The sequence below is a fragment of the Solanum stenotomum genome, chromosome 1, assembly GCF_019186545.1.
Source record: "Solanum stenotomum isolate F172 chromosome 1, ASM1918654v1, whole genome shotgun sequence".
In the NCBI taxonomy this organism is placed as follows: Eukaryota; Viridiplantae; Streptophyta; class Magnoliopsida; order Solanales; family Solanaceae; genus Solanum; species Solanum stenotomum.
Genome location: NC_064282.1, coordinates 14,903,168 through 14,927,404, shown reverse-complemented (window position 1 = coordinate 14,927,404; position 24,237 = coordinate 14,903,168). Strand labels below are relative to the sequence as shown.

Here is a 24,237-nt window from a genome sequence, read left to right as displayed (position 1 = left end):
ATAAATGAGGATTTAAATATTTGATCTTCATTTCTTTGGAACTGGTACGTAATTATTACGGGTATTTGTTGTAAAAATGATATTGATTATGTGAAAACTAAACTCTTTGCATGCCAAGACTGTTTAAACAGACTGATGGAGGAAAATATAGTATGTATGTATATCAGTGTATATAGAACTAATCTCTTTTATATAATACCTCGAGACAGCATTGAACTGAAAACTTCTTATCTATAAAATCTTACTAAAGTATCAAACAAAACAAGAATTCCATAAAATGTTGGGTTAAATGGCAAAAAAACAACCATCTCAACTATTTTTTTTCGCAAATTTCATACTATTCACTGTTCTTCTACTAATGGTATTATCACTACTTTGAGAATTGAGAACAGGGATGTGTAGACAACTCAGCATATTTTAATACAAAGAAACTAAGAAAAAATTTAAATAAATAGAATAATGAATAGTTAAATTATGAAATTCGGAAAAACTATAATAGTTACTATATTTTTCACAGTTATCTCTAAAAATATTTTCTTTCTTTTCCAGTCACCGTCACTGGCACAAATCTTTTTTCACTAAGAAAAGAAATTAAACTGAGCGAGTGTGGGATCCGGTTCATAGTGCAATTTGTTTTCAAACAATCCCAATTCCAAGTCCCCTTCTGAGATCTGCGTCTGATCTACAGAATTTAGCCTAGTTTCTTCTTTGGAAATTGAATTAACTTCTTCTTTTTGCTAGCTCCCTCGTATCTCACAATTCAGCATTTAATTTTCCCTAAGCTAGCAACAATGTCATCGGCGTCTTTACATCAAAGACCTCTTCACAATCCTCTCAATGACCCAAATCCATTATCCCCACCATCTTCTCAAACTTCCCAAAAATCCACTTCATTTCTTCAAAGTCGCACTACCCTTTTGCTCCTTCTTTCTCTTTTGGTAATTCTCGGAGTTTTCTATCCATATATTCAATTTCCTCAAAATGGGTTTCTCTCCTACACCTCAAAGTCTAACCCTTTTGAATCCAAGTGGCGTGATTATTCCTTGCCTAAAGCTGCAGCCTTTGTAGCCAAGAATAATACCCTTATAGTCTGTATTGTCAGTGAAGCTTACTTACCCTTCTTGAATAACTGGTTGATTAGCATTGTGAGGCACAAACATCATGAGAAAGTGCTTGTCATTGCTGAGGACTATGCTACTTTGTTTAAGGTTAATGAAAGGTGGCCTGGTCATGCTGTGATCATTCCTCCTGTTTTGGAATCCCAGGCTGCTCATAAGTTTGGATCTCAGGTACCTTTGTTTAGGAGATTTTTGCATTTGGGTGTTATTGTGTTTAGAGAACTCTTAATACCTAAAAATAATGAATTACTTAGCACTATTCTTAATGAAATAGGCCCGAATAGTGCACAAATTTTTGAGGAGCAGGTAGTTTGATTGATTGATTTACATTTGGGTTTGCTCTGTTTAGAGAACCTCTAGCTTTAGAGAGCCCATAAAAGAATAAACTGCTTACTAGAATTGGAATGCAATGGGCTCAAATAAAGCAGAATATATAGAGAGGGTGCATATTGCAAAACCCCAACTAATTTGAGATTGGACATTGTTGATTGATTGATTGATTTATAACTGATTTTGTAGTATTTTCCTCTGCTGTCCCATTGGTTTGAATAATTTTTAGTTTCTGTTTCTATTAAGTTTGTCTGTGAGCAAATATGCAAATTACTTGTAATTCAAGTGTAGCATTATTTATCATGTTTCTTTAAGCTTTCCTCAACAAAAATTAAAACAAAATCATGTCGATCATGTAGAGTTACTGCATGATCTCCCCCCCCCCCCCCCCCCCCCCCCCCCCCNCCCCCCCCCCCCCTTCCATATTTGGATACTTACAGTTTTGTAGGTTGAATGTGTTTGAGAGGGACAAGATCATTGCATTATTATTTCTTCATTTTTTTAGCTGAGTAATGCCTTAAAATTGGAGTGCTGATGATTGAAGCTTGAGAATAACAATAATAATCATGAGCATTGTGTTTCCGTTGATCCTTTACTATCTGTCTTTGACTATCCTGAGTTGCAACCTTGTAGTTGGATTTAGAGAGGAAACCTTCTTAAAAGATTAAAGAGGGATCAAGAGCTTTCTGGAATGTTGTACTTGCTTGAGTTAGTTATTTCGTTTCCACTGAAATAATATTGATGGTTCTATTTTTAAGGGATTCTTCAATTTTACGTCCAGAAGGCCTCGGCATCTTCTGCAAATTTTGGAGCTTGGTTATAATGTCATGTACAACGATGTTGACATGGTTTGGTTAGCGGATCCATTTCCATATTTGGAAGGAAAGCATGATATATACTTCATGGATGACATGGCTGCGGTGAGTGGAGGATGCACATGCTTTAACTTTTCCTTGTATAGTTTTGATAAGTCTAACAGTTGAGAATTTTTTCTTGAGAAAGGTTCTTCTTTTTTTTTTTTTCAAAAGAAAATTGGTTGAGAAGCTAAATTAAGAATGTTATGGTGAATGATTGAATGTACTGGCTTAATTTATTGTGGTGGAAGTTCTTAACTTGCATCTTCTTGGTGCAATCTAAAATTATCTGATTTAAGTATTGTGGCTACTATTTCCTTTTCTTTTAAGTTTTAACTTCTCTCCGTTTTTTAACTTGGAAGATAGGTCATTCTCTGGTAGTTAAGATAATTTTTATTTGGTTCCATCAATTTATATTTATAATCTTGACATTGTGGATTGGATTGTTAGTGATGAAAAGTCTGTTCTCTTCCTTTCTTTTGGAACACCAGGTAAAACCTCTGAATCACTCTCATGGTTTGCCACCTCCAGGGAAGAAGGGCCGGCCTTACATCTGTAGCTGCATGATCTATGCGCGACCCACCAATGGAGCAAAACTAATTATGAAAAAGTGGATTGAGGAAATGCAGATTCAACCATGGTCCAGAGCAAAGAAATCTAATGACCAGCCTGCTTTCAACTGGGCATTGAACAAAACTGTTGAGCAGGTGTGTTGCTTTCTTTTTATTCATTTTCTACTTCCATGCGTCAGCACCTACTGCAAGAACTTCATTTGTGTTGGAATACCTTGTTGCTTTTTCACTCCATGACTTATAGGCGTCTGTTCTTCCATGGGTCACTGAGTGGTTTCGGTAGGACATGTTAAAAATGTCAGGCTTATTTCAGATCCAAAATTAAGCATGATCAAAGCTTAAAACTAAGATAGTATCTCAAGTAGCACTGTTTTTCTTTGAAGCCCAATGATTTAGGAAGGTATAACCAACCTTTTATGTTTTAATCCCTCCCTTTCTTCTTTTGTCCCTTGTTTTACCCCCCATAGGAAGGTAGTGTGTCCCTGTTGGCTGAATAATTTAGGCTGAGTTTTATGTGATTTGAGGTTGAAGAAGCGATTTGAAAACTTGATGTAAAAAAAATTATCTGGTCAATGTAGTTGCTTGGATCGTTTTGAAGGCACATTAATTGATTGTGGAATTAGGCAGCATTTCGGAAATAAACAAGTTGCTGTTTACTTGCTGCTATTTCATAATGATTGCTATTTTAATGCTTCATGAAAAAACGATTAATATTTTAATGATCTGCTCCAATTTTGCTTTTCTATCTTTTCCAGAAATTTTAAGTATCTCGGGTCTGTAATCCAAGGAAGTGGCGACATCGACGATGATGTCACACACCGCATTGGGGTTGCTTGGATGAAATGGAGGAATGCCTCTGGAGTCTTGTGTGATAAGAAAATTCCACCTAGACTTAAAGGTAAGTTCTACAGAGTGGTAGTTAGACCGGCCTTGTTGTACGGAGCGGAGTGTTGGCCAGTCAAGAACTCACATGTTCAGAAAATGCAGGTTGCGGAGATGAGGATGTTGAGATGGATGTGTGGGCACACTAGGAGTGATAAGATTAGGAATGAAGTTATCCGGGAGAAGGTGGGAGTGGCATCTGTGGTGGACAAGCTGAGGGAAGCGAGACTGAGATGGTTTGGACATGTGAAGAGACGGTGCGAAGACGCCCCAGTGAGGAGGTGTGAGGGGCTGGTCGTAGAGGGTACGCGGAGGGGTAGAGGTAGGCCTAAGAAGTATTGGGGAGAGGTGATTAGACAGGACTTGGCTCAGCTTCACATTACCGAAGACATGACTCTAGATAGGAAGGAGTGGAGGTCGCGTATTAAGGTTGAAGGTTAGTAGGGCTAGCGTGCTGTCCTTTCTCGCGAGGGTATGGGTTGCTAGCGTGTGTAGTGGTCGTAGCCTTTCACTTGCAGTTCTTGTCTATGGTACCTATAGCCTTTTGTTGTTTACGGCGTTTCACTTCTCTCTTTGTTCTTTTGAGGCTACCGTCTCCTCTGTTGATTATTTACTATCTTTCTTTTGGATGGTATGTTTTATGCACTGCTCTCCTCGCCTTGAACTTGGTTTTGGTGTACTTGAGCTGAGGGTCTTTCGGAAACAGCCTCTCTACCTCCACGAGGTAGTGGCAAGGTCTGCGTACACTCTACCCTCCCCAGACCCCACTTAGTGGGATTTCACTGGGTATGTTGTTGTTGTTGTTGTTGTATCTTTTCCAGAAAGCTCACCTCTAGTATTCTTAAGGTCATACTTGTAATGTAGGTCCAAATAGGTAATTGGTGATTGCACGCAACCCTCAGGAACCTTTCTTAAGTCTTAGTATTCTAATGCCTATAATAGCCACACGAGGACTTCATGTGGTGAGAGTTGAGAGTTAGCAATGCCAAAGCCTTATGTGCTACTACTTCGAAGAGCAGCTAAATTGACTTGAAGCTATTTCTATTTATCATGTGAGCTAGTCTTACCAAGATTGATGAAAGAGAAAAGCAAATAGAACTAGCTTTAAAGTTTAAACTTATTGGCAGACTGATGCAACTAAAATTACTGGATCAAAATGTTGTCCAATTTGGATTATTTAGATTCTGTTTGGTTAAGAGAATGAAATATGGTTAGTTAAAATTGTGTTTTTGGTCAAACTCGGAATCATTTAGTCCTCTCTTTCTATTCTGTTATTTCTGCATGGCGCTCCACTTCAGTGAAAATATAAGTTAGATTGTTCAATACTCAACAGAATCAAATTGGAATTAGATTGGATCAAGCTAAAGTAATAGTGTGATACAATGCATCACATAATAGATTTACAAATAAAAGTGGGATATCTCAGACCAGATTATGAAAGTTGTCAGGCCTCTACCCTATGCAAAGCCCACGTGAATTTATCTTATCCAGTTATCAGTCTTGGAACATAAATATGGCTATTTTTAACCTTCAACGGAGACACTAACATTATCAGAGTCTGGTTTTCTGGAAAAAAAAAAAGAAGAGCTAAATAAAGCAAGACAGAGTATGATAATAGCTCTTTCAATTGTCCATTTCCTTTTTCTACTTTGTGGGCACGTCATATGCAACAGCTCTTCCAATTTTTGTTGGGATGTTCATTTTAGTTTTCCGCATTTTTGCATCCGATAATTGTTTCTATTATTATTTATATTTCATTTTTCTTTTGGATACTATTTTAGTTACCTTTGATCAGGATAGGCAGTTAACTTGTTTGTGTAATACATATGATTCTGTTGCAGGTCGACATGTATCTGCTTCCGCAGTCAGGATTCCCAACGGGTGGTCTATACTTTAGAAACAAGACTTGGGTGAAGGGAACCAAGGGAATGCATGTTATTATTCATAATAACTATATTGTTGGTTTTGAGAAGAAGATAAAACGTTTCCGTGATTATGGTCTCTGGTTGGCGGATGATTTTAGCTCTGAATCCCCGCTTGGCAGATTAGACTAGATAGGAAGTGAGTAAAAAGAACTCATGATGTCCTTTTGGCAAATCAGCAGAGCAGTAATTCGAACAGCAGCAGGCCAAATTTCTCTCTTCCTCTAAAGGCTTTGGAAGTTTTAGCAGCTGGTGCACATGCATTACCAATATCTCAATCATTTCATTGAGTTGATATTCTGGGTTGCTAAGCGAAGCACACCAGAATGTTCCTTCCTAAATGCATAGATTTTGTAGATTTATTGAGAACTCTGCTATTGTTTATCTAATGTCTGGTTTGTTCTCATGTAAAATGAGTCTGTATTAGGGACTCCAAAAATAGTTCTATTCTTCCCCTTTTTATACTCCAATATTGATTTGTATCTATTCAGTGTACAAGACACAGTAACTTTATGAAATACTGAATGAAATGTTTTGTAATATTTGCTTCAGAGTGCTATCATGTCAGTGATATGTTTTACTGAACTAGTGCATTACTCATATTGGTTTGCAAGCCTAAACATGGATTTCCTTTTTCTTCCCTTTCTCCTTGAGCATTATTCATTATAATTAACAAGATTCTAAAGAGTATTATTATATTCAGCTCAGGTACCAAAAGTCTTTCTTTTTCAAAGTCCGTGCTTAGATAAATACAATCATATAAATGAAGGGGCAACGTAATGATTTTTCTCTTTGGTATATTAACTAATTTCATATATTTTTTTAATTAGTTTACCTAAAATGAATGATCAAGAATATTTTGCTTTCTTTAGACATCTAATTTGTCATTTGAAGGAGACCTAAATCTGAAACTTCTTAAATGAAATATTGATTGATATCAAATGGTACATATTATGTATGAACAAAAGATTGAAGTATATATATAAAAAAAAAAAAAAAAAAAACTTGCAAAAATTAATTAAAACTGCGTCTGCCGGGAGTCGAACCCGGGTCTATTGCTTGGAAGGCAATTATCCTAACCGTTGGACTACAAACGCTTGGTTGTTAACAGTTTGTCTACACTTTAACTTAACACAAATATTATACATTTTCACTTATAAAATTGAATATGTTATTATAAATTATTTACACTATAAATCATTACGATATGCATTTTTTTAAATAAAACAAATGATTCATTCAGATAGCTGTGGGTTTTAATTAATTCTTTATTTGATTGTTATAGTAGAGTTGCTGCGATTCTACAAATGTTTATTGGAGTAAGTTGGATAATCTTTTATCAAAAGACTAACCAATCAACCAACCAGTAATTTTAAAATTGTTTCTAGTGGATATAGAGAGTCTATAAGAAATAACTCTCTATATTTATAAAATAAAAATAAAATCACATATATATTACTTTTTTGTACTTTTTTTTAGTAAAATAAATTAACTTATATTAACTTCAGATAAAGTGTACATTATTAAATCACGTTGAATATATTGTTATTGTTGTTTTAATGGATATAGCCATATAGTAATACGTATCTAATATGTCTCGCAAAATGCGGTCACTATTCAATCAATGTCCGATAATTAATATTAGAGATTTTTTGTGATGCACCAATTTGTACTACTAGTGTCGGTTCACACGAAGATTGATTATGTATCATATTATATATGAGCTGTCATTTTCCTCACTGTTCAAATATTTTATTTGTCAACCTACCTACTTGTTTCTACCAAAAATTATTTGCTTATTTTAAAAATTACTCTTTATTAGAAGTGTTTTTAAAAAATAGAATAAAATACTTTTGGATAATAATAATTTTGTGTTTGGTTAATTGATTCCAAAAAAAAAAAATACTTTTATCAATATTAAAACAATAATTTATGCTAGACTATCAGCTAATCTTGCAAGAGTTGTTTTCAAGGGAGCAATTACTTTTTTCAACTTTTTGTTCTGATTGAATTTTTTATCAAATACGTCAATTTTCTAAGTATTTTAAAAAAAATAAATAATGCTTTTAGCGTTTCAAAAACTTGGTTAAATACACTATTGTATTGATCATCATCTAAGAGAATTATCTAGATTATTTGCTAGAGTCGTATATACGTATTAATTACTATTATTTAAATCTGTATACGTCTCCTTGTTAGATTCTTAGTCAACGTAACTCAATTGGTCAATTGCTAATTAATTTAGGAGTTTGGACAATATTCAATTGAAATTCACAAATAAATTTAATATTTAAAGATGAAAAGGTGTTTTTTGAGTTGAAATGAGGAGCCCAATTTTCCTACTTGCCCTTTTTTTTTTACTTGCAATACAGCCAAGAGAAAAAGAAGGTAATCAAGCATATATATATGGCCACTAGTGACTTTCAAGATAATCATGATACTCTGAACAAATGTAATGTGAAGTTTCTCTTTATTATATATACTATATTTAAGTTCACTCTATGGACCACCACTCTTAATTAGATATCTTGAGTTCGAGTCCTGGATATAGAGAAAATCTTGTTAGGAGTGTCACCCTCGAATATCTCAAGTTCAAGCCCTAGATATGAAGAAAATCTTGTTGGAAGTGTCATTCTTAAATGGACCATATAGTGCACGATCCGAATTTAATCGGAACTCCAATGCAAACTTCAGACACATCCTCAAATGGATCCTATAGTACACGATTCAAATTTAATCAAAGCTCCAATGCACACTTCAGACACCTATCCTCAAATGGACCCTGTAGTACACTATCCTAATTTAATCAAAGCTATAACGCAGACTCATGCGGAAAAAAAGAAAAGAGGCAATTCTATTGATTATTAAGCTTGACTTTCTGCAATTATGTAATTTGATTCCCAAAGGAAAGTAGCATCCACTTAGAAAAGGTTATAAAGGGAATAGAGTTAACAAAAATGATAATTTTTGTACTCAATAAATAAAAGAAAGAGAAATATCAACCTTACAATATTTAAAATATCTAGTTAAATTATTGACAAAATAGAAATGAACAACATCTGAATTATAACTATTTATTTTTTATTTTTATCTAATATTTGCCTTGAGACCTGACTAATATAAATTTACATTTAAAAATTTCTATTTTAGAAGCTAAAGATGACTCCATACTCAGAACTCGAATTTCAGTCCTCTAATTAAAATTGATGAAAAAATATTTATCATTTTATCACAATCTTTTGCTCGATTTATAATTTTATGCTAACGATTAGTATGATAGCTACCCAAAATAAAAACAAAAAGTTGCATATTTTATTTATGTTAGTGTATTCGTACCTAGTCAAGACAATTTTGATTTGATTACTCCAATCAGATGTAGAAAGTTTTGTTTTTTTGGTTAATAATTTGAAAGAGAAAATCGAATTGATAAATATACATACAATATTATGATTGTTTTTTCACTTTAAAACTCTTGTAATTTAACATCTTGATTGTACCAACTAAATGTGCTATTTTAATTGTATGCAAATTAACAGTAAAATATTCCAGATTCTATTAATCATTAAAAATAGTATTTTAAAATTCATGGTTGAAATTATAGCTAATATTTGGTATCAGACCTAACGCCTTCCTTTGTTTACCTTATCAAGTAAAAAGTTCCAACAATTTATTTATTTTACTCAATTCAAATAGTATGTGAAGTTTAACTACCTTAGTATTTTTTTCATTATTTATTAGCATACCAAATTTCTTGCTTATTAGTTTAAAAAATAAAAGCTTTGAGTGTTTTTTTTAGTTTCTCATTCAATATTTGATATTCATATTGAAGCTTTAGATCATGTGTCGCAGTAGGCAACACTTTCAAATTTTATTGTCATTCTTAAAATTAAAAATCGAGAAATCTGATTAAGGATCAAGGGGATCACACCAGTCCACCATAATGAACCATATTGATAACTTGAGTTTAAACATTATTAGGATTTATGAGGGACCTTCAACTTCAAGTACTATAGTAAAATTAAGGTATTTTTATTCCCCTTAAAAGGTTGGTTTTCCAATATTGTCTATAAAATGTAAGGGGCAATTTTTTAAATGCATTTCCAACATTTTATTATTTAATAACACATATGGGGTCAACTTTTCACATTCTAAAGATTTAATCTCATAAACTTCATTCCATATTTACACAAAAATAAGCTAGCAATATATTTTTTCAAAATCATTAAGATACGCAGAATTAATGTCTTTGTCATTTTCATCCCTCATTGTTTCATTATTTTAAGGACTTTACAAAACAAAAAAAATGTAAAAATAGCATTTTCTTTAAGAGAGGTATTTATAATTATCTTCAAGAATTTCCATAATAATTTATCTTTTCTTTAATAGTAGTCACAATTTTAGTCTACTATTTCCTAAAATAATATACATATATGTAGCAAGAAAATAGGTCATATCAATTTCACTTTTTCAATTTCTCATCTATTACAGTCCCTTTGTCCTAATTTTTTTTTATTTTCAGCAAAATAATTTTTCTCTAATTTTAATTTAATTTAATGAAAACTAATACAAAGGGTCATTTGAAGCTTCAATTACCTTCCACTATTCTATGTTATATAGATGTAAAAATCAACTTTAATTTTCGAAAAATTACTTATAATAATTTGTTGTGTTGATCATACATATATTTTTTTCACGGTATCCGTTACTAGCTCGCAAAATTATTTAAAATACGAAATAAAATTGTATATAACGTTTGACGACAATGCCACGGCAGCAGAACAGCCACATGGGTCTATCTTCTGTTCTGTTCATCTTCTTTCTTGCATAAATAAATAGCTGTATTTCTCTTACTTTCCTTATTCATAATTTAATTTAATTTAATATATGCAGATCTTTTTATATATTGAATTAATGTGAAGCTGCTTCTTTAAAAAGGGGAAAAAAAAAAAACTCACAAGCATCTTCTTGATTTCTTTAATGGTAGAAAACAAACAACACTCTGCTAATTCTTTATTTTGACATCACTAGAAATATTTTAGTGTTAAAAATAAACAAGAACACTACTAGGTGAAGTGGGTGTAGCTGTGTTCTTTGATATATTTTTTTAGTTGTTTTGCTTGTATGAGTTGGTCTGTATGTATATGTACATATTTTTGTGAATTTTTTTGACGGGATGTAAATGGGGTCTCTTGAAAATGGGGTTTCTTTGAAGAAAGATCAGAACTTGCTTCGTTCTTCATCAGCAACTGGGAGGAATGTATTTGGTCAAAGACAAGTCAGATCGAGATTTGCAAGATTCTTGTTTGTTAAGAAGATTAATTATTTACAATGGATTTGTACTGTGGCTGTGTTCTTCTTCTTTGTTGTTCTCTTCCAGATGCTCTTGCCTGGTTCTGTGATGGAAAAATCTGGGAATTTAACTCAAGATAGTGAAGTGGGGTATGGGGATTTGGCTTTATTGAAAGAGTTGGGGGGTTTGGATTTTGGGGAAGATATCAAGTTTGAACCTTTGAAGCTTCTAGCTAAGTTTCATGATGAGGCTGTGGAGGCCAATGGAATTGTTGCTTCAAGGACTGTTGTTAGATTTGGTTATAGAAAACCTAAGCTGGCTTTGGTAAGCATCAGTGTTCCAGTTCAATTCTTACTTCTGTGAAGTAAATCTTGATTATGCCTGTGTACTTGGTTAAGTATGTTTTTGTTCCTTTGAAGTATTTTCTGATTTATTCTGCTTGCTGCATATAGGTATTTGCAAATTTGTTGGTTGATCCATATCAAATAATGATGGTTAACGTTGCAGCTGCATTACGGGAGATTGGCTATGAAATTGAGGTAACTTTTGTGGTTTTTTCTTTTTACTGAAGGCTCATAAAAATGGAGGCAATGCCAACTTCTATGAAGTTAAACAAGGTTGTGGATGTTTTGCTCCGAGATTAGTGGTAGTGATAATATAATTAGGGATGTTGGATTCTTTCTTCCTCTAGCTTTAGACTTCTAAGTAAGGATATAATATTCTTCCTGTACAACTGGTAATCCATGGGACATGTTTCAACTCAGAGTACTATTGACTACTGTTGTATTTGTTGAATCTGGTGAAGAGTACTTCCAGGATTTTTTTTGTATCAAAATTTCTTTTAACTTGCAAAGGATAATAACACAGGGAAATCTTTGGGCCTGGTTTGGGACATGGTTATGCAATCTTATGGGAAAAGGTTAAATCTTGTAATCTAAGGGAATCGGAAATGTGACTCAAAATCAATTATCAAAGAAGAAGTGATTAGATTTGTTGTATATACTGAGAGATGATCAAGTATCTGGAGTTGGTAAAAAGGGATTGAAGAAGACTTCACTAAAACACTTGAGAAATAAAAAGACTGGCAGAATTCACTAACATCAACATAGCTTATTGTATGAAGATGCCTGATAATTGAATTTCAGCCTTTTGACACTTAGTGGTTTAAGAATGGGCAGCCTGAAAATGTTCAACTTATGTTTGGCACTGTAAAAGATGCTTCATGCAATGCAATAGAACCTGTATATGAGTTCATGTCAATAATGTATGTTCTAAAAAGTTACTGATTAGTTTCCCTTAAAAAAATCCAGCACAAAGGAGTGAATGTTGCTTGGTTTCTACATCTGCCATTCCCTGCTAGGTTATATTAGTATCAGTAGCTACAGAAAAAATCAAAGTTGCCCCTTCTTACAAGAGATGGTCATTTCTTTGGGAACTTATGACCTTCCAAAATTCTTCAGGTACTCTCACTTGAAGATGGTCCAGTGAGGTCCATTTGGAAAGATATAGGAGTTCCAGTCATCATCATGAACACAGATGGGCATACAAAGATCTCCTTAGATTGGCTAAAGTATGTATCTTTTTACCATTTTCTAATTATTGGATAACTTTTGATTAATGCTGGTGATTACTGATGGAAGAAAACTTTTTATCCGTAGCTCAAGAATCATTTTTCTATTTCTTATATAACATTACGAGGTTTCTTGAAATTCTCTGACATAATTTTGTCTACTTTTCATTAGGTATCTATTTAGAGTGCTTGGCATGCTGAGTTGTAGTTCCCTGTGCCTTAGATATTTAAATTATTTCATCACTGAGAATCCATCTATTACCAAAAAATAATAATTGGAGTGACGCAGTTTCTGATTATTTTGCATGCTCTTTGTAGCTATGATGGCCTACTTGTGAACTCTCTTGAAGCTGTCAATGTCTTGTCTTGGTAAGCACTCTTTTCTTTTCTGTCTCAAATATCTTTCTTAAGTTTCCTGTTGGTTAGATACTTTTGTGATTTTCCTTCTTTCATTCTTCGCGGAGCATGCAAATTGCTGTCGTACCAGATAGTATCTTTGTAACTTATTAAACTCATGATTGTTTGAAATTACCAAAAATACACACAAGAGTATAAAACAATGAATTTAGGTTAATTTATGTTCTGGTTGATGGAATTGCTGATGATTTCCAAGTTGGGGGTCTTCAGGAGTGATTTTGTGGGTGTTTCCATGATTTTGTGGGCTGAAGATCTTCAACTCCCTTTTCTTTTGGTGGAAAATGACCTAATCTGGATTTTGGTTTGTGAGGTGCATATCTGGTGTAATATTCTAATTTATTTTGACAACAAAAATCTGGATTTCTACTTATTAGGACTGGATTTTCTCAAGCTTTGGGCTAGATCCTACTAATTATACTGTGATCATAGACTGTACAACCATGCATTTTGGAAATGGTGTGGGTGTTTATTAGTATATACAATTATGTCTTCCTCATTTTGATTCACAAAAGAACTATTATGTCTTGTTCTGAAGAATTGATAGTTTTTTTATTTCCATATGAAGGTTTGATTTTAGATTGATCTTTTGGTCAATGTATCTCACATGTGATATAGGCATAGAGACAGTCTTGTTAGATAACTTTGTCACTTAAAATGATCATGTTCTAATAACTATTGCCAATTTCTTGCATATCTCTTTTTCAAAGCATTTGTATTTATGTTGCACTTTCTTAACTATGGTGATAAGAAGTCGGACGTGCCTCATTTTCCTTTCTCTTCGCTCTTTTTTCTGGTGCCCTATTCCAATGATATTTGTGACAGTGTAATGCAGGAGCCTTTCAAGAATGTACCTCTGGTATGGACTATTAATGAACTTACACTTGCTTCTCGGTTGAAGCAATATATTTCCAGTGGGCAGAATGATTTTGTGGACAACTGGAGAAAAGTCTTCAGTCGTGCCAATGTTGTGGTCTTCCCAAACTACATCCTTCCGGTACTGTTCTTTATCAAAGATCGATCTCTCCTTTGTATTGATATGAGTCTAGTTTCGATGCATGTCGAAATACTGAAAATTCTGGGTGAAACATGATTTGCACTCATTTTATGTGTTGGATTTTGTAATTCATATAGAGTTGGCTTGGTCGAGGTCATCCCACAGACTCAACGCATTATATTGCCTTCCCAAGAAGGAAGTAACATGCATCTAGTAGTATGGTCTAGTGGTCAATGAAGTGGGAGGAGAGAACTATAAAGTCTCGGGTTCAAGTTCAATGGAAGCAAAAGACACCAAGTGATTTTGTCCTTCCTGCCTAAGACTTGGTGGGTAGAGTTGTCCAGTTCTTGTGTTGGTGGATGGTAGAAAGAACACGGGGAAATAGTCGAGGTGTGGGCATCAAAAAGAAAAATAATACTCCTTCCCTCCTATTTCATGTGAAGATTAAGAGCGAAAGAAAGACCTTTGGAACTTGTGGTCTAAAACAAGGCATGGTTATAAATCATCTCATTAAGGATAAATAGAAATTTTAAAGTTAAATTGTTACTAAGCATAGAAAGGTCTCATTCTTTTTGTGACTGAATAAAAAGAAAAAAGTGTCACATAAATTATGATGGAGGTAGTTACTAGATATCCTTAAATTTTGCCTAGCTCAATCATCTTTTCTAAGTAAATACAATTTGTATGTTCTCGTCATTAACGGTTAAAATTATCCTCCTGATGAAATGGGTGAGTTATTCATACTCCCTTTTGCATATTCTCATACTTAGTTCTTGTTAGTGAGGAATCAGTATTTATCTGTATGCTGACTATGAGTTGTACATTATTTAGATAGGTTATTCAGTGTGCGATGCTGGAAACTACTTTGTCATTCCGGGTTCTCCTAAAGAAGCGTGGGAAGTTGATACCTTCATGGCTGTATCCAATGATAATTTACGAGCCAAGATGGACTATGCACCTGAAGATTTTGTTATTGTGGTTGTGGGGAGTCAGCTTTTATATAAAGGCCTCTGGCTAGAACAATCCCTTGTTTTACAAGCTTTATTACCTGTTTTTCCTGAATTAACAAATGATGGCAATTCAAATTCCCGTTTCAAGATTGTTGTACTGACAGAGGGTTCAAATACCAACTACAGTGTAGCTGTGGAGGTAAAGGATCTTTTTTTCTTTTTCTTGAGTAAATTGTGTCCTTCTCTTGGTCTGCATAATTTAGCAATTTGAATGTCTTTAAAAAATTTTCCTTTTTTTTTTTGGTTCTTCTCATATGTACTGTAGTAACTTGGCAGTGTGATTTCCATAGGCTATTGCGCGGAACCTAAGATATCCCGAGGGAATGGTGAAGCACATTGCTCCTGCCGAAGATACAGAGAGAACTTTGAGTGTGGCTGACCTTGTTATATATGCATCTTTCCGTGAGGAGCAATCTTTTCCAAACACTTTGGTAAAGGCAATGTACTTGGGGAAACCTATAGTAGCTCCAGATCTACCAATGATAAAGAAATATGTAGGTATCTTAATTCATTAAATGTTCCGTGGATATCAAATTTTTGCCTAGGTTGACATGTGCATCTTTGTCAATGTGGTTGAGAACATGTATTACCACTGTCAAGTTATTTTTGAGACTTCCTTGAATCAATTTTTGATTTCATCCATCATCATGACACACTTAGCTCAACTACAAGAATTCATTCCGTGCATGGAGAAGTGTTTGAAGATGATCACCTTAACTCCTAAAGAAATCTTTCCAATCTGATAACTTAGTTCCTACAAGGATGGAACAAATGATTTAGCTATATAAATGCTCACACTTGTTCTTTTGGCAGAGTGGTAATGGTTGGTATTTGATATTCTTTAAGAAACTCATAGCTTTTCTTTGGCCTAGTTTTAACTTTAGTTTCTCTTGTATTCATACTCAAAATTCTTATGTTTAATTTGTCTTTATCACACCGAATGCACAAATCATTTGGTCAAACATATCTCATGCACTGATAGTTAAGATTGTACTCCTTATCCTTTGTCATTTATCTCACCCAGTGCTTTCCGGGCAACAATTGACAATCACTACGTCTTCACTGACTCGAATGCATAATGATATGTTTTCGAATTTTAAAGCAAGGGACTACATGTTTTACTCTATTATCAGGTTTGATGATAGGATGGTTTTTGACTTTTAAAGCAAGACTGATTATTTTTACGTTATTATTAGGTCGATGATAGGGTAAACGGCTACCTTTTTCCCAAAGAAAATGTCAACGTTTTAGCACAGATCATGTTGCAAGTAGTATCAAATGGTGAACTGTCCCTTTTTGCCCGCAAGGCTGCTTCAGTTGGACAAAGTGCTGCAAGGAACCTTATGGTTTCAGAAAGTGTGGAAGGGTATGCTCAGTTATTGGAGAACATTCTCGGATTTCCATCCGAAGTTGCATATCCCAAGGCTGTCACTGAAATTTCTGAAAAACCAAAAGCAGAATGGCAATGGCAACTTTTTGAAGCAATCGAGACAAAATATTCTCAGAACAACAGTTTGAAGACCTCAAAATATTTGAATGAGTTTGAAAGGCAATGGAATCCGACCCAAAGAGAGGGTTCTGCAGCTGTGGTGGAAAAGAATGAGGACTTTTTGTACAGCATTTGGGAGGATCACAGAAGTACTGAGATAGCTAGTGTGAGAAAGCGAAGAGAAGACGAGGAGGTAATTGATCGTGGCCTTGCTGTTGTTTCCTTTACTTCTTCTGTTTGATCTCCCTTAAATGCTTGACTTTGTGAATGGTTATTACTTCAACCAACAAAGAAAAAGGAGTTGTTTGGTAACTGGAAAATTTCGGAAATTAATGTGACTCTTTATTATTTTGCATTTTAAATTCGATGCAGTTGAAGGGCAGAACTGATCAACCTCGGGGAACATGGGAGGAAGTATATAGAAGTGCCAAAAGAGCTGATCGGTCTAGGAACGATTTGCACGAAAGGGATGAAGGGGAGCTTGAAAGAACTGGTCAACCATTGTGCATTTATGAGCCTTATTTTGGAGAAGGGACCTGGCCCTTCTTGCATAGTACATCACTTTATCGTGGCCTTGGACTTGTGAGTAATATTGCTTCACATTTCTCTATAGCTTGCTTGACAGGTTATGTAGGATAAAGTATTAGTTCTCTCCTTAGTTTATATTTATTAATGGACCATATGCAAAGAAACCTGAAATTTTGTGCCACTGAAAGAATACTGAATCGAAGATTAGTAATAGATTTTATATGTTCATTAAAAAATTACATTTTTGTAAAGCCTGTCACCAGTTTGCTTTATATATCTGGTGGTTTTCTTTTTCCTTCCCTTTTATCAATTCTTCTGTGGTAAATCTTTTCAAAAATTGAATTGGCAATTTTCTATGTGAGGGTTGTTTCTTTGGCTTATCAGTTCATAACTATATCTCCATTGAAATTCGATACCAACCTGAGCTAGAGAGGAAGTATCACTTAATTTGCAAAATGACATGGTAATATCCCTGATTGGTGGAAGTTAGCTATTATTTTCATCTAGATGTATTCAGTTATGATCTTTTGATGTGAATTTGCTGCCAAAACTTTTGACAGTTGATTTATTATCTCTTTGAAGCTGGTAAGTAAAAAAAATGTAATTCATCAGTCTGATATGTATCTGAAATTGGCTTATTACAGTCCAGCAAAGGGCGACGACCCGGTCATGATGATATTGATGCTCCTTCTCGGCTTTCACTTCTAAATAATCCTTACTATAGAGACGTTCTTGGTGACTATGGAGCTTTTTTCGCTGTTGCTAACAGGATTGATAGGATACACAAAAATACCTGGATAGGATTTCAATCTTGGAGAGCAACAGCAAGACAGGTAAATATTATTCATGGATGTTTCTGCTTTCATTTTTTAAGGCAACTTGTTCTTTTGTTAGCGTGGTAAAATTTGATAGCATATCCACAGAACACTGAACAGAGTGTAGTGTACGGGTTCTTGTCCTTAATTTAGCTTAGGCGCGGGTCAAATGCCTTGTGTTAAGCATGATTTCTCTCAACGGGAGTGCTGATTAATGTGGGCTTTTTGTCTGGATACTGAGTCATCCTTGTCTGTTGTCTCTCTTCCAGGAAATAAGCAAATGCTTGCCATGAATAACTATAAAACATAGCATTACTTGCAAATGAACAAAATACTTTACTACCGGAAAAGTAGCATGAGTATGCATATACTACCTCAAGTATTACACTACCCTTGTTGCTCATGAACAAACAAATTAAGCTCTAACTGGATATCCTCTTTCCTTTGCTCTTTTGGGTGGATAAGTGACTGCCAGGAATCCTTTGGCGAGCCTATATTCTTCCGATCTCTTTAACTTAAATTTCATTTAGAGTGGATAGATCTTAAAATATACTGAAAAAACAATTTTAGTGTGTTAGAAAATAGGAGTTTGGATCTTGACTCTACCTAACTATTGTCCAGTGTGACTTGTCAAGTAAATGAGTGCTAATTGATACTCAAATTTACTGCTCCAGCTGAAGCCTGTCAAGATTTTAATGGCCAGAGGTTCTTCACTTCTGCCTTGAACAAAACAAGGAGTAACTTGCTGAATTGTTTTTGTAGATCTTTTTAGTCGTCGGTCTTGCTTGGCAATTGAATCTAAGTCATTTATGTATTAAATGCAAACGCATTACTGTACCTATTGGATTTTATTTTGATTTACAATTTACACTAACATTATTACTTAAACAGCAATCATTGTCCAAGACTGCTGAAAAGTCACTACTTGAAGTTATTGAAGCGCGAAGGCATGGTGACACACTCTATTTTTGGGCTCGTATGGATGTGGATCCAAGGAACCCACTCAAACAAGATTTCTGGTCATTTTGTGATGCTCTTAATGCTGGAAATTGCCAGTAAGACTCTCTACATTATTTAATTTACTTTCCCATATTGCAACACCCTGCTTCAAAAACAAAATTTTATTTGATACTGTTAATGATGTTTTACCCAATGTTTTTCATGTCATTTATTGAAGGTTTGCTTTCTCTGAGGTCCTCCAAAAAATGTATGGGTTAAAGCAGAATTTGAGCTCTCTTCCTCCCATGCCTGTGGATGGCACATGGTCTGTCATGCACAGTTGGGTTTTGCCTACCAAGTCCTTTGTAGAATTTGTAATGTTTTCAAGGTTTGAACACTTTTTGTCTCTGCAAGTCATAGTTGAATCCTAAGATTGGACCCCTGAATTGTTTTTTCTCATCAAACGATCTCTTAAAGATGCCATCTTCCTTTGCAGGATGTTTGTTGATGCACTCGACTCTCAATTTTACGAAGATCACCATCGAAGTGGCCATTGTTATCTTAGTTTGACCAAGGTACTGATGCTAATTTTGGAGGCACACAACATTAAAATGTGAACAAAATGCACTTTTTGATGTTTACTTCATGCATCCACTTACTAAGCTCATGCTTCTGAGACCTGATTGTTAAACAACTAGCAGAAAGTGCTAAAGGAGGAGCTATATGTCTAATAACTAGAGAAGTATTGAAATAGAACTCTAAAAAGAATATCTTGAAATTCATGTCTTACTGACATTAGGAGGAATTATCCCTTGTGGTACACATTCCCCCTATGTTATGGACTTAGCTTGTAACCCCATCAAATGTTTCTGACATGTTTTCAGGACAAACATTGTTATTCAAGAGTCATTGAGATGCTTGTAAATGTTTGGGCATACCATAGTGCAAGAAGAATGATGTATGTGGACCCACAGACAGGCTTGATGGAGGAACAACATAAACTAAAAAGCCGTAAAGGCAAAATGTGGGTGAAATGGTTCCAATTTAACACTCTTAAGAGCATGGACGAGGAACTGGCTGAGGAGGCAGATTCTGACCGTCCAAAAAGGAGGTGGTTGTGGCCGTCAACTGGTGAAGTTTTCTGGCAAGGTATCTATGAGAAAGAAAAAAATTTGAAAAACAAAGAGAAAGAGAAAAGGAGGCAACAGAGTAAGGATAAAATCAAAAGGATTAAGAATCGAACTCATCAAAAAGCATTAGGAAAATATGTCAGGCCTCCTCCTGAAGATGTGGAAAATTCAAACACAACGACAACAGCAACAGCAAGGCTTATGAGGTAGCACTAGTCTACAGGTAGTCTGTCCAAAGTTAAATAGTCTAATTTGGTCAATATATATATTTTTTCAAAATCCCTACCATTTTTTCATTTTTGTTCAGAGGGATGCTATAGGTTTTTATTACAGGTATGAGAGGGTATTGAGCATAGATGCATCCTTCTGATATTGTTGCCAAGCATGTATCTTGTTAGTCTTTCTTTTCTACATTTTTTGTCTTAATTCTTTTCTGCATCACATTTTCTCTCCCAAGCCTTACTCATTCATATAGGAGAATGAGAAGGATGGATTTGTAAGCTAACAGTCACACGCTGAGCGTCAGCAATTGTATGTGTTGTAACTTAAGAAAACTCTCTATACCTTTCTGCCAAGTGAAATTACGTTGGTTACTCGAGATGCGGCTTAAATCTACAGTAAGTCTTGATTGACACGTTGTAAGTATCTGCGGAGTTGGCTCAAGTTTTATTTGAGAACTTTGGCAGCCTGTGGTTATTTTTGCTTTCAAAGTTTCTATTGTTTAGCAGTCAAATATTGAACTTAATTAACAACTGCTACGCTACGCAGAGGCACAAAGAGTGGCAGGGCTTCTATTTTGTCTACAAGTAGTACAAAGGACAACTTTCCACAGCCATTCATTTTTCCCTATAAAAAGCATGTAACTTGTTGCATTATTCCAACAAGAACAACATTGAAATCCAATTAGAAAATGGCAATCAAGACTTCATTTTTTCTTCATTATGTTCCAATATTGTTGATTTTAGCACTAGTGTCAAGGTCTGAAGCAGGAGGAATTGCTATATACTGGGGACAGAACGGCAATGAAGGGACACTAGCTGAGACTTGTGCTACAGGGAACTATGACTTCGTGAACATTGCATTTCTTTCAACGTTTGGAAGTGGTAAAAACGCGATGCTCAATCTAGCAGGCCATTGTGATCCATACACTCCAAATGGATGTATAAACGTGAGTTCTGATATAAAATCTTGTCAATCTAAAGGAATCAAAGTCATGTTATCGATCGGGGGAGGAGCAGGAGCATACTCAATTGCCTCCCCTGATGATGCTTATCAAGTTGCTGCATATCTCTGGAACAACTTTTTAGGTGGAAAATCAACCTCTCGCCCTCTAGGAGACGCGATTTTGGATGGAATCGACTTTGATTTGGAGAGTGGTGAAGGACCATATTGGGGTGATCTTGCTAAGAATCTTGCAAGATATAATAGCAACAGAGGAAGCAAGAAAGTGTACTTAACTGCAGCCCCACAGTGTCCATTTCCTGATGCTTGTGTTGGTGGGGCCTTGAAAACAGGAGTTTTTGACTATGTTTGGGTACAATTTTATAACAATCCACCATGTCAGTACAATCAACAAAATGTAACTAGTTTTCAAGATTCATGGAAACAATGGATTTCATTAATTCCTGCAAAGAAAATATTTCTTGGATTGCCTGCTGCTCCTGACGCAGCTGGAAGTGGATTTATTCCAGTTGGTGATTTAACTTCTCAAGTACTTCCAACTATAAAGGGTTCAGCCAAGTATGGAGGAGTTATGCTGTGGTCCAAGTATTATGATGATCAAACTGGTTATAGTTCCTCCATTAAAAGCCATGTCTAAACTATTTGTACTCTTCTCATAAAATTAATATAATATCACTTTTTTTATTTTCTATTGAGATAAGTGTAAAAAACACACCTAAACTATTCCCTTTTTTTGAGTTTCATACCTAAACTATCGAAAGTGTGAGTTTCATACCTAAACTACCACTTTTTTGTTTGAGAAACACAGATCAGTGGTGTGTGTAATACACTCTCTTTTATTTGAAAAAACCATGACACATGACATTCCACATGGACAAAATATTTCATCTTGACAAAAATTAAATAATAAACCATAAATATTAATTGAAAATTACAGATTAAAGTATTCCTATGCATAAAAAATTATTTAAAAAAAAAATAAAATTTAAATTATTTTTCTTGTCCCACTCCACGACCTCCTCCCACGCCCCCCCCCNCCATCCTTTTTTTAAAAAAAATCTTTTATAAAATATTTTTTAAAAATTCATACGTCACCCTGCCCACTCCCAAAAAAAGAACCACCCACTCATCCCCCTCCCCCCAAAAAAAATTGATATTATTTTAATTTTTAAAAAAATATAAATTCTACCCATTCTATTTAACCCTTCGCTCCTAATTTTATTTTATTTTTACATTTTTCTCATTTTGTGTTAGTTATGTACGTACATATATTTTTAGAAAAAAAAATTCTACTAGTGTACCGAATATAACATAAATAAGTAAAAAATTAAAAAATGTCTTGCGGCGGCAAGTAAAAAATATTTTTGATAGGCTAAATGGTCTGGTGGACCCTTATACTTGTACCCGTTTGTATTGTGAACCCTTCTACGAATCCCTTTGTCATCTGAACCCCCGAACTCATTTAAACTCAACATGTTGAACCCTTTCAACACATCGTGACTCTCAATCACGCTGATGTCACATTCCATGTAAGATAAATTTTGTCACATCATTTTTTATTTTTTAAAATAATTTCTTTTTAGACCAAAATCATAAAGTTTTGATTCAAACTTTACAAAAACAAATTAAGTATTCTTCTAAATCAAAATTTTGGGTCTCCCTACATCAGCCATTTTCATCGTGAAAAGGCCCAATTGCCGGAGAAATTTGCCGCTGCCACCACTCCTCTTGCCGGCGAGACCACAAATACTCTCTCCTTCATCTGCCTTCGTTTTCGTCGCACACTTTCACCATTTTTCTTACCTCATCCTTCTCCAACCTCCACAAATTCAAAAACCATAAGCCGCCGCACCAGCTCATTGCCCCTCACCAGCCTCGTTTCCCTCTCCACCGTCTTCATTTTTCAGTACCATCGACGACTCCTGCGAACAACCAAGGACCCCCTATGCTCTCCATCCTATCCGGCATACCAGAAGGCCAGAAAATTTCTAGGTGCCTCCGGTGTACTAGCATACTCCTCGCCGCCTCTGGTGTACCAGACCACCTAAAGAAGATGAATGAAAGAAAAAAAGATAGTTGGAAAAAAAATGGAGATGGCTGAAAAAAATGGGTCATTTGGTGAAGAAGAAGGGTTTCAATTTTCTTTTTTATGTTTATTATTTTACTCTTTTAATTTAATATTTTTTAAAATTTAAATATGATGTTCACTTGCCTTAATATGCATGTGGTCTCACTCTCTTGCCAACTCAACCATATTAATGCCACATAAGCATGGTCAATGGTCAGAGGGTTTTGATATATTGTGTTTTATTAAGTGTAAGGGTTCAGATGACAAATGGTTAAGTAGAAGGGTTCACAATACAAACGGGTACAAGTATAGGTATCCACTAGACCATTTTGCCTTTTTGATATGTATCTAACACAAAATGAGAAAAAATTTGGAAGCGGAAGGTTATGTGGGGTGGGTAGAACTATTTTTTAAAAAAATTAAATAATATCTAAATTAGTATTTGGGGGGGGGGGGGGATATGAAGTAAAAAAAATCTTTTATAAAAGAAATTTAAACAGAAAAAAACTTTAAAAAATGGTTGGGGGTAAGGGTGGGGGTGGGGGTGGGAGTGGGGGGTGGGCGGTGAGAGGAAGCGATGGAGTGGGGTAAGAAAAATATTTTACATTTTATTTTATAAAAGAAATATTATTTTTTTGGATAATAATTTTTTAATTTTTAATTTTAACTGATACTAATAATTTATTTAATTTTTGTCAAGGTTGAATGTTTTGTCCATGTGGAGTGTGATGTGACAATCTTTTAAAATAAAAGAGAGTGTATTACACACACCATGATGAGAGTGGTATAAAAGAGAGAGGTGTGTTTTTTTCAAACTAAAAAATGATAGTTTAGGTATGAAGCTCACACACTCAATAGTTTAGGTATGAAACTAAAAAAAAAGGTATAGTTTAAGAGCCCGTTTGGATTGACTTAAAAAAAGTAACTTTTTAAAGTGCTGGAACTTATTTTTAAAATAAGTAGTTATGTGTTTGGATAAAAGTGCTGCAGTTGAAAAAAAAGTTGTTGATGTGTTTGGCAAATAAGTGCTGGTAAACACTTTTTTTATCAAAATGTCTAAAATACCCTTTAAGCTGTTAACATGATAAAAAGTTGATTAATTTAAGGTTTTTATACTTAAAAAAAAA

The 24,237-nt window shown here is 34.6% G+C and overlaps 3 protein-coding genes and 1 non-coding gene across 4 annotated transcripts; 3 read left to right on the top strand and 1 right to left on the bottom strand.

Moving 5' to 3' along the window:
• The first annotated feature begins 585 nt into the window (after nucleotides 1–585).
• On the top strand, nucleotides 586–6,220 carry LOC125850540 (UDP-D-xylose:L-fucose alpha-1,3-D-xylosyltransferase MGP4). The gene is made up of 4 exons (XM_049530402.1): nucleotides 586–1,289; nucleotides 2,207–2,368; nucleotides 2,794–3,009; nucleotides 5,598–6,220. The coding sequence occupies exons 1-4, from the start codon at nucleotides 792–794 to the stop codon at nucleotides 5,808–5,810; spliced, it is 1,089 nt and encodes a 362-aa protein (XP_049386359.1). The 5' UTR covers nucleotides 586–791; the 3' UTR covers nucleotides 5,811–6,220.
• A 483-nt stretch (nucleotides 6,221–6,703) lies between these two features.
• TRNAG-UCC (transfer RNA glycine (anticodon UCC)) lies at nucleotides 6,704–6,775 on the bottom strand. The gene has a single exon. It is a non-coding gene; the product is annotated as a tRNA-Gly (tRNA).
• Nucleotides 6,776–10,470: 3,695 nt separating this feature from the next.
• On the top strand, nucleotides 10,471–20,458 carry LOC125850293 (uncharacterized). Its single transcript, XM_049530147.1, has 14 exons — nucleotides 10,471–11,292; nucleotides 11,421–11,507; nucleotides 12,429–12,538; nucleotides 12,857–12,907; nucleotides 13,778–13,949; nucleotides 14,781–15,098; nucleotides 15,250–15,453; nucleotides 16,156–16,641; nucleotides 16,821–17,030; nucleotides 17,621–17,809; nucleotides 18,683–18,846; nucleotides 18,969–19,118; nucleotides 19,227–19,305; nucleotides 19,615–20,458. Exons 1-14 carry the CDS (start codon nucleotides 10,858–10,860, stop codon nucleotides 20,068–20,070), a joined length of 3,111 nt encoding a protein of 1,036 aa, XP_049386104.1. The 5' UTR covers nucleotides 10,471–10,857; the 3' UTR covers nucleotides 20,071–20,458.
• Nucleotides 20,459–20,605: 147 nt separating this feature from the next.
• On the top strand, nucleotides 20,606–21,689 carry LOC125850590 (acidic endochitinase-like). Its single transcript, XM_049530462.1, has one exon. It carries the CDS (start codon nucleotides 20,771–20,773, stop codon nucleotides 21,677–21,679), a length of 909 nt encoding a protein of 302 aa, XP_049386419.1. The 5' UTR covers nucleotides 20,606–20,770; the 3' UTR covers nucleotides 21,680–21,689.
• Nucleotides 21,690–24,237: the final 2,548 nt, after the last annotated feature.